Raw genomic sequence first — 10,157 nt, forward strand, 5'->3', positions numbered from 1 at the left:
GGGCTGCAGAATAGATGCTGTGTTAGCAGGTGTGAAAACAGCATTCATCTCCTTGTACATCTCCATCAGAGCTCTTGGACGACCAGGTGTATTGTCAATGAGCAGTAATATTTTGAAAAGAATCTTTTTTTCTGAGTAGTAGGTCTCAACAGTGGGCTTAAAATATTCAGTAAGCCATGCTGTAAACAGATGTGCTGTCATCCAGGATTTGCTATGCCATTTATAGAACACAGGCAGAGTAGATTTAGCACACTTCTTAAAGGCCCCAGGATTTTTGGAATGATAAATAAGCATTGGCTTCAACTTCAAGTCACCAGCTGCATTAGCCTCTCACAAGAGGGTCAGCCTGTCCTTTGCAGCTTTGAAACCAGGCATTGACTTCTCTTCTCTAGCTATGAAAGTCCTAGATGGCATCTTCTTCCAATAGAAGGCTGTTTCATCTGCATTGAAAGTCTGTTGTCTAGCATAGCCACCTTCATTCATTGTCTTAGCTAGATCTTCTGGAGAACTTGCTGCAGCTTCTACATCAGCACTTGCTGCAGCTTCTACATCAGCACTTGCTGCTTCCCCTTGCACCTTTATGTTATGGAGATGGCTTCTTTCCTTAAACCTCATGAACCGACCTCTGCTAGCTTCAAACTTTTCTTCTGCAGCTTCCTCATCTCTCTCAGTCTTCATAGAATTGAAGAGAGTTAGGGCCCTGCTCTGGATTAGGCTTTGGTTTAAGGGAATGTGGTAGCTGGTTTGATCTTCCATCCAGATCACTAAAACTGTCCGTATCAGCAATAAGACTCTTTTGCCTTCTTGTCATTCGTGTGTTCATTGGAGTAGCACTTTTAATTTCCTTCAAGAACTTTTCCTTTTTATTCACAACTGGACTAACTGGCGCAAGAGACCTAGCTTTCAGCCTATCTTGGTTTTTGACACGCCTTCCTCACTAAGCTTAATCATTTCTAGCTTTTGATTTAAAGTGAGAGACTGTGACTCTTCCTTTCACTTGAACACTTAGAGGCCACTGTAGCATTATTAATTGGCCTAATTTCAATATTGTTGTGTCTCAGGGAATAGGGAAACTCGAGGAGAGGGAGAGGGATGGGAAAACAGCTGGTGGTGGAGCAGTCGGAACACACACAACATTTATGGATTATGTTCTCCGTCTTATATGAGTGTGGATTGTGGCTCCCCAAAACAATTACAATAATAATATCAAAGACCACTAATCACAGATCACCATAACAAATATAATAATAATAAAAAAGTTTGAAGTAGTGTGAGAATTACCAAAATGTAACACAGAAACAGAGTGAACAAATGCTGTTGGAAAAATGGTGCCGATAAACTTGCTCAACACAGGGTTGCCACAAACTTTCAATTTGTAAACAATACAATACCCACAACACGCAATAAAGTGAAGCGCAATAAAACGAGATATGCCTGTACTTTTTATATCAGATAATTCAGAATTCTTATTGGCTTAACTAATGATTAAATCAATAGTAGAGTAAAATTCCTTCTGCTTAAAAACACAGATTGTCAGCGGAATTTTGAATAAGATAAAAATCATAGGAAGGAAGTATAGAGAAAGATGGTCCAGGGAGAAGGAAATGAAATCATGACTGTCCCACAGTCTACACAGCTACAACTGGCAGTGAGTGACGTTTTTTTTTTCAGAAGTTGTTATTTTAGGGCCACGGATTACTGGTTAAAGGGAATGAAGTAAGACTACAGGGAAACAAAAATGCTTCAGGCATAGCCTTAGCATTCGGCTCTTCAACACAACTTCCTGATGTTATTAGTAGAATGGGTAAAGTCCACATACTTGCTAAAATATTGCATTTTAGATACTGGCACTTGGAAGGTGTTTTGTACACACAAGTAAGTTTAGCTTTAGCAAAAAAAAAAAACCTGCTGTTACTTTAATTCAGGTTGATTTGATTTTAGCCAGATTTCAAAACAAGGCTAATATCCAACTTCTAAATTCCTAAAAGAATGTATTAACATGAAGAAAACAGTAAACTGAGTAATGAGAATGATGAATTATATGTGATGGAAATTAAATTCCTCTATGGACAGAATTGATAAAAGAAATCATTTTGATATCATGAATTATAAGGTTAAGGTAATCAGAGCATTGGACACAGGTCATTCTGTGACTTCACACCATCTCCATCTAGAAAAGGAATCTTATGCACGTAGTTACATAGAATGGGTGAGTTCGTGAAAATTTCCATGTGATTATTATAATAAATTGAACCAAATATCAAATGAACCAAGAGTGTGTCAAATGTGTATTAAATACTTTCCTTAAGAAACCATCATTTAACTGTTTCTAAACAGTCACCATTTACTTTATAAATTTTAGAAGAGCAAAATTTGAGAGGTAACCTAGTTTGTTTACACCAACAAAACCGGCAGAGAGAATCTATGTCTTGCAAAAAAATCACAAGATAAAATAAGACCAGAACCCTGGTCTTTTTTGAGTTCAAGTTAGTATTAAATCAACTGCAATATAACTGCCCTCAATATTTTCTTACAGAGTTTTCTTCATACGGATTTTTAACAACATACTTAATACATCAGAAAAATAAAGAATTGTTTTTCCTTTTTTTGCGTGCCAAGGTAAATATTTCATGGTCTTTGCTCTTTTATACTTTAAAAGTGAAAATAATCACATGGTTAATTTTATTTTATTAAGCAGATTTCTCTGAAACATTTGTCAAAAGATAGTGAGCTGATAAAAGTTCCTTTCTGATTACACCCGTCATTTTCACTGCAGAATGGTTTCTGCACATACTATTTTGTAAAATAACTTTTATTAGAGGTAATATGTAAAATATCAGTAAAAAGTTAACACTACATTTGGACACAACTGATAGATTTTAAAATTTGTTTATCCAAAATTTTTGCTGATGGAATATTTCTGTGAGAATACATGAGAAATTTCTTACCATGGCTGCTCTCTGGGAGGTAAATTCTATGCTTAGGGATAGGGGACTACATACTCTTTTGCTTAAAAAAAAAAGTATTCCCATCATTTTATCATTTAAAATCAAACAGCAACAACAAAACATTTTTCAGAAAGCTGTGCGATCATGGGATTTCAGCACTTCCCAATTCATTTTAATTTAACCAATTTACTTAAAATGATATTAGCATGTGAATTATTTGACAAGAATAAAAGCTAAAAAAAAGTAGACTAATATGTATTTCATCTCTAATTCGTCTCATAATACTGTGGAAGAAGTTAAAGAACAACTAGGGATTTATAAATATTTATCACTGCATGCAAGTAGATGATTTCACTGGGAAGAAATTTCCAGGCCAAAATAATTCTATTTTTATGATTTGGAACAGATATACATTAATTTACTTAACCAACTTATTTAATTTGAGTGCTGAACTTATTTAATTTAGGCCACATTAACTACTTTCACTAATTTATTTAAGCTATTTTTAACTAACCTTTTAAATTTAAGCAATGGGACATCAAACAAATGAATTGGTTCTGGAGGCAGATGTGAGTTTTTGTCTCGGCTCACTGCTTACTAACAGGGAAAACTCCGGCAGCTGATCTAACTTCTTTGAGCCTGGAAGATCCTGGATGTGTGGTATTTCAAATACAGAAAAAGAAACAACATTTTTCCTTTGTGAAAGTGGTTTATCAGGTGTAGATACACAAATACGGTTAGAAACGAAACATATCTTAGCTAATTCACCCCTTCCCTGCCCCATCACATATTTTACAAATTAGAAAACCAAAATCTAGAAAAAAATAAGTGACTTTTCCAGTGATGGCCTGTGGCAGAAAGAGCTGGGACTGGAACCTCTGAGTACTTACCAAGTAGCTTATTGTTCTTTTCATTCTAATATATTCAGTGAGGACAAGTGGGTGGAACCTGGCAAGAAACTATGAACAAACAAAAGCCTCTGCTTAGAATACAGGGAGTGGCTGTGGCTGTCTAAGGCCAAGCACCCTGAAATATTGTTAATGCCTCCAGGCTTAACTTGAATTTGACTCTATAGCCAGAAGGTAAGCTCCAGAGAGGAGAAATACCTGACTGCTTGGGATGGTTGCTTACCTTCACGCTTTATTTTTCTTCTAGTCTGTTGAGCATCTTTTAATTTATAGTCAAAGAGAAAGTTTATATTGCACATAAACATTTTTCACATCAGACACTTTTACTGGCTTTACAAAGTGGCAGCCAGATGAATATTGCTTTGCAGAAAGTGGAGAAACCAATGCTAAGGGAAGCCATGCCTACATCCAGGAAGATGCTTGAGGCAGGAATTCAAAACTTGGTGTCAAGCGTCATCCAAACCTTGGCAAATGGGGAGTAGAGAAACTTTCTGGTAAGAACTTTTAAGATTCCTGCTTCTGTCTTCTCTAGTATTATGGGCTTATCCTCCAATCATTACAGAACATTCTCCAGAAGAAAGAATAAAAACTCTGCTGTTGAGGATGCAGACCATTTATTGTCAGAAAATGGCCATGCAAGTTGTAAACAATACTCACATGCCCTTTTTATCCCAAAATGTGTAAATCCATGTCAGGCATTAACAGACTGGATGGATATTCATCAACAGATGTGGTGCGTGTTTCTGAGATTCCAGCTCAGTTTCATTTTCCTCTTGGGCCTTTTCTTAAGCGTCCACATCTCCCACCAATAAACACGGACATAACTAGAGGAAAGTTACACGCTGTATATTTTTGAAACTCTGGGAGAGGTGAAGGGCCACTATTTCCTGCCGGGTCGTGTCCTCCTTTTCTTGCTTCACAAACAAAACCCGGATGTGACTTGGGAACGGGAAAAAAAAAGAACAAAAAGTAAAATTTTTGTTGTTCCTCCAGGAAAGTGGGCTAGCGCAACCCCAACCCCTGGGCCCCAGCCCAGGCCGGTCCCCCGCGGGCGTGGCACGATCGGGAGGCAGGCCCGGGGCCAGCATCCCCGCTGGGAGATCGTCCTGGGCCGCCTCTCACAGTAAGCCCTTCTCGGGCTCACTGGGGCAAGCTCCCTGGATGTGGGGACGTGAGAACAAGACCAGGGGTTTTACGATCCTGGGTCGCTGGGCAGGGCTGGTGTGAGGGGACGTCCCGCAGGCAGCTGAGCCCTCGGGGCGCTGGGGGACCACCGCGCGGGAGGCGGTCACGTCCTGCGCCGGCGGGCGGGGTGCGCGGGCGCCGCAGTTATTTCGGGACGCGCCGCGGTTTGCAGCACTTCCCGCCGCTCCACTTCCAGGGCTCTCCCTGGGCCCAGTTCTGGGGCGAAAATGCCGGCCCTTCACATCGAAGATTTGCCAGAAAAGGAAAAGCTGAAGATGGAAGTTGAGCAACTTCGCAAAGAAGTGAAGTTGCAGAGACAACAGGTAATTGGGCTGTCCCAGAATATTTCCTTCTCTGAAATGAACCACCGTCAGCTTTTCCTGGTTTGTTACAGTAAAACAAATAGAGTTTTGGGGTTTTGCTTTTGCAGCTTCTCTTGAAGTAGGACTTGGGTGGTGCCTGGGAACTGCCAGTTGATGTAGGGAAATCATAGGAGGTAAAGGAGAGAGCAAGGATCCTATGAGTAATTTGAACCCAAATGTCCAAACGTCTGAGGAGCCTAGAATGGGGGGAATAGACAAGAAATTCTTCCTGCTCTTAGAGAGTCAGCTTTAAAAACTCAAGCTGTAGGAAGAAGGCAGATGGCTATTTAGTTCCTTGATCTTTTTCATTATGGGAAAGAATGCTATTTGAAAGGGTTTTTGTTTGTTTGTTTTTTTAAATCACAATTTAAAGTCTTGAATTACCTAGTTTTGAATTTCACGAAGGCTCTCCAGAGGTGTGCAATGAACAGCCCTTTGGAGCAAAACATTACGATTTCTATTTTAATTTATTTGTAAATCTCATCCCTTTATAATTTCCACTTTATGTTTTTTAAGTATGCGCAATGAACTAATACAGTAGTATCTGGATTTGTTTACAAATAAATGATTATACATATACTGAGGTACATATGAAAATTCTTTTTAGGGATTATGGTGAATAATTTTAGAGACCACTGAAATGGATTACATATTGAGAACATATGCCCCAGGGTTCAGAAGTCACCAATGAAATTTGTTGGAGATTTTGTAATTTTTACTTCAATTTCTTACTAGGAATAGGGGCCTTCGTTTCTTCCTTTTTTCCTCAATTAGGCATCCTATAGTCGTAAAATAAGCTTCTGGACAGATATTTTTTAAGGGAAACGATCTAGTCCTTTCTCCATAGCAAGAAAAATTTAAACAATTTTATTTCTCTCCGGTTTAATACTAGAAAAAAAATTAAGAAAAACAATGGAAATGAAGCAGATATGGTAAATATGCTCACTTGCCTTCCTGCTTTAGTTAAGGTAAATCTGTTCATGACAAGAGTCTTGTGACTGCAAATGCACATTGTGAGTGATGTTTGGAACATGCAAGCTTTTTCGAGTTTTACTCTTTATACATTTCTTTGCTCGAATTTAATCTTTCACTTCCAAATCCCTACTCTTCCTAGATTTTGGATTGCAAAGTCCTTTTTATCCACGTTAAGAGTTTTTATAGCTTTAAAAACAGCTGTGTTTAAAGGAAAAAACAAAGTTACAGGATCTAATTAATAGACTTGTTTCTTGAAATTTTAAGGGACCCATTCTATGGATGGCAAAGCCCACAGTACGGCGTGTGTTGGCCACTTAGATTTTTCACACAATGAACCTTAGAGGTTACATATTAAACAGAGTTGTGTATACTGAAATAAAGCATTGTCTGTGCAAAGTTGGAATATCTTTTGTTTTTGTTTTTTTTGCTGAGGAAGATTCACCCTGAGCTAACATCTGTTGCCAGTCTTCCTCTATTTTGTATACGAGCTGCCGTCGCAGCACGGCCACTGATAGACGAATGGTGTAGGTCCGCGCCAGGAACCGAACCCGGGCCATGGAATGGAGCGTGCCAGACTTAAGCACTAGGCCACCTGGCCTGGCCCCAAAGTTGGAATATCTTGATATCTGGTATCATTATGCAAAATTTATAGGGGAGAAATGAGACAAGTGTCTTCTAGTTATTTAAAGCTTCAAATTAGGAATTTTGCATGGGCCTAGATGCAGCTGAGTGTGTGGAAATTAAAGATATCATTCATTAGCAGTTTCTCCTTGCCAGCTCTCCGATGCCAGCTCAGCCCCTTAGGACACACCCTGCTGGATCAATTTTCCAAATCCAGAAGCTTCAAGTGTTTGCCAGAGGGAGTGAAAACTTAAGAAAGGGCCTTAGGGGATAAAGGGAGAGGCATCAATGTCATAATAATAATATTCAAACATATCTTATTATGCACTTTTAATTATAGAGTATTAGTGCTAGACAAATATGGCTCTTAGAGATCATTCAACCCTCTCACTTTTAAGGATGAAAAACTAGAATCCCAAGGAGGCTCACTAGCTCCTCATTTAAGACCCCAGAGATAATGATAGCGTAGTTACGAAAACACATCTCTTCTGACACCCAGTCCATTATTCTGTCAATAAATTGTTCATGTCTGAGCTGTGTGCTCTGCTCAGGCCAAGGACACAAAATTCACAGGCTGACTTCTGGCTCCAGCTAATTGTTCAAACATATCCACTTGATCGTGGAAGGAAATGCATCAAAGGAGTAATTATTCACTTTTAGAGGTTACAGATCTCTTTGGAAACCTAATGAAGAAGTCTCTTTAAGAACAGATACAATTTGGGGACACTTGAATCTTATCCACAAATTTCTCTGGGGCCACACACCCCAGGTTGTGAATACTTGCGTCATCACTTCTGAGAATTCACTTATAATGCGCACACTATGAATGCCAGCAGCAACGGAGAGCAGATGCTACCTGGGAGAATGATACTTGAAAAGATTTCCTTTTGCCACATTTTAAGTCATATACATACAGCACCTAGTTTTAAATATAAATCGATGGCCTTCACACTGGTGTGCAAAGAGTCTTTGGGGTGTGGGAGTAAAATATTAAAATTTCTATTTTTGGTTAGTTTTAAATCTCATCTTTTTATAATTTCCAGGTTATGTTTTATAATTATGCAAGATGTATTAACAGAGTAGTATTAGCACTTATTTATAAGTAAATAATTTTATACATTTGGGATACATATGCAAACATGTTTTAGTGATCATCATTAAAACAGTCTAAAGATTACTAATCTAGATTACAAATTCAATGGGAACATTTGCCTAATTTTAAGAGGTCTCCATGGGAATTTGCTGGAGTTTCTATTTTTACTTCTAATTTCGTATTGGTAATGCAGGCCTTTATTAAGGCACTAATCCTTTTTTTTTTTTTCCTCTCCTTTGTATTCCTTTTTTTCTCACTCTTGCAACCTGTCTCTTAAAGTTAGACTTTTTGAAGAAACTATTCAGTCTTTTCTCCATTGCAAATAGAGTTTAAAATGATTACATAAACTCAAGAGTCTTAGATAAGCATAATCAGCCTCAGATAAGTGTTCTATTAAGATCATTGCCCTCAAGCAATGGGAAAGAATTCTGAGCAGAGACACAGAATGAGACATTGAGCAACTTCAACCTTTCCAGAGTCAGACTTTCTCCAATGCTTCTATCATTTTGTGAAATTGCAGAACATGGCACACACCCATAATAAATGAGAATTTTGGCAGGACACACTCCAAAACATTTGGGAATTTACTACTGCCCTGTTCATTAGCATGGAAGATTGGAAGCAGGGCATGTTTTAGTTCCTAAAATATTGTGGACACGTCATAATTGAATTTTAGCAAAGGAAGGAAGTCATATGAGGCACAATGGATAGAAATTGCCAGAGATGATTGATTTGATACAGTGACTTTCAAACTTTTTGACTCTGACCATAGTAAGAAATATATTTTACATAGATTGTATCATTCATATATATTCCATATGTTCTGTGCTGCTCTTTAATATTTTTATTCTATTATATTCTATTTCATTTTTAAAAATGCTGGTTATACCCAATTATATTAATTTCACTAAAGGGTGGTGACAAAGTTTGAACAATCCTGACCTAACTCATTTTCTTTTCTTAAGGTGTCTAAATGTTCTGAAGAAATAAAGAATTACATTGAAGAACGTTCTGGAGAGGATCCTCTGGTGAAAGGAATTCCAGAAGACAAGAATCCCTTTAAAGAAAAAGGCAGCTGTATTATTTCATAAATAACTCTGGGGAGAAACTTCGTCCTCAGTGGAAGAACTAGTTTGTTTTAGTTTTCCAGAATAAAACTGACATGCCTTTTAAAGAAAAAAATAAACAACAAAATTCAAAGGAGACTTTCTTCAGCACTTATGTAGATATGGCTCTGTATAAAAGCTATGTGCTTCTCATCTTCACTCACTACACACCCGTTTTAAGAGGGCAGAGTATCAAATGTACAGTTATGGAAATAAGGACATTACTTCTGCATGATTCACCTCGTTCGGTATATTGCTTGATGCCTCAAATAAAGTTTTATCTCTGGAAAATGAGTGTTGATGATTTAAGAATGCATTTTATTTATTTTTTTTGCATTAACTTTTATATTTCTCCCCATAACCTTTCCAGCATTTGGGACATGTATCAAAGGATTAGGTGGTTTGCTAGATCAGGTCTCCAATCCAGCTCTCTCTGCCTCAATTCTCAGGAGGTTTACAATGCTGAGTTCTGACTTCTGGAATGTTTTTGATCTAACGTTAACTATTAGGGAATTGAGTGAGTAGAATTCCTAATGTTGACAGGAGTCAGATTATCTGAGTCAGGAACCAGGCCAAGCCAAGCCTACATGAGCACTTCCTGGTTTATCATCATACAGATCTTGTTCAAACTGTTGCAATAGTGGCCTTAGGATAGGGAGAGGGTTGGGGTCAAGAGGAGCACCTCTGGGGCCAGCTCTGGAACGTTCGCCCTCAGGTTGCTGCATCTCCCACAGGCTTTCCAGGTCTGGGGCATGGCTACCCTCCAGTTCTGTGGCATTGGCACAGACGCTTGGCTCTGCACGGCTTGGGCCGAGCACGCCTCTTTTCCTTCTCCTCCAAAGGGACCAGTTAATCTTTTGCCCATTTCTAAAATTAGCTTGCTTTTTTCTCATTGATTTGTAGGAATTTGTCATATATTCTGACCATGCATCCTTTGTCGGTGATAGGTGTTGGAGATA

The 10,157-nt window shown here is 38.4% G+C and overlaps 1 protein-coding gene across 1 annotated transcript; it reads left to right on the forward strand.

The window, feature by feature from the left end:
* The first annotated feature begins 4,874 nt into the window (after positions 1 to 4,874).
* GNG11 (G protein subunit gamma 11) lies at positions 4,875 to 9,489 on the forward strand. Its single transcript, XM_058568665.1, has 2 exons — positions 4,875 to 5,364; positions 9,058 to 9,489. Exons 1-2 carry the CDS (start codon positions 5,269 to 5,271, stop codon positions 9,181 to 9,183), a joined length of 222 nt encoding a protein of 73 aa, XP_058424648.1. The 5' UTR covers positions 4,875 to 5,268; the 3' UTR covers positions 9,184 to 9,489.
* Positions 9,490 to 10,157: the final 668 nt, after the last annotated feature.

Source organism: Diceros bicornis, chromosome 3 (assembly GCF_020826845.1).
Source record: "Diceros bicornis minor isolate mBicDic1 chromosome 3, mDicBic1.mat.cur, whole genome shotgun sequence".
In the NCBI taxonomy this organism is placed as follows: Eukaryota; Metazoa; Chordata; class Mammalia; order Perissodactyla; family Rhinocerotidae; genus Diceros; species Diceros bicornis.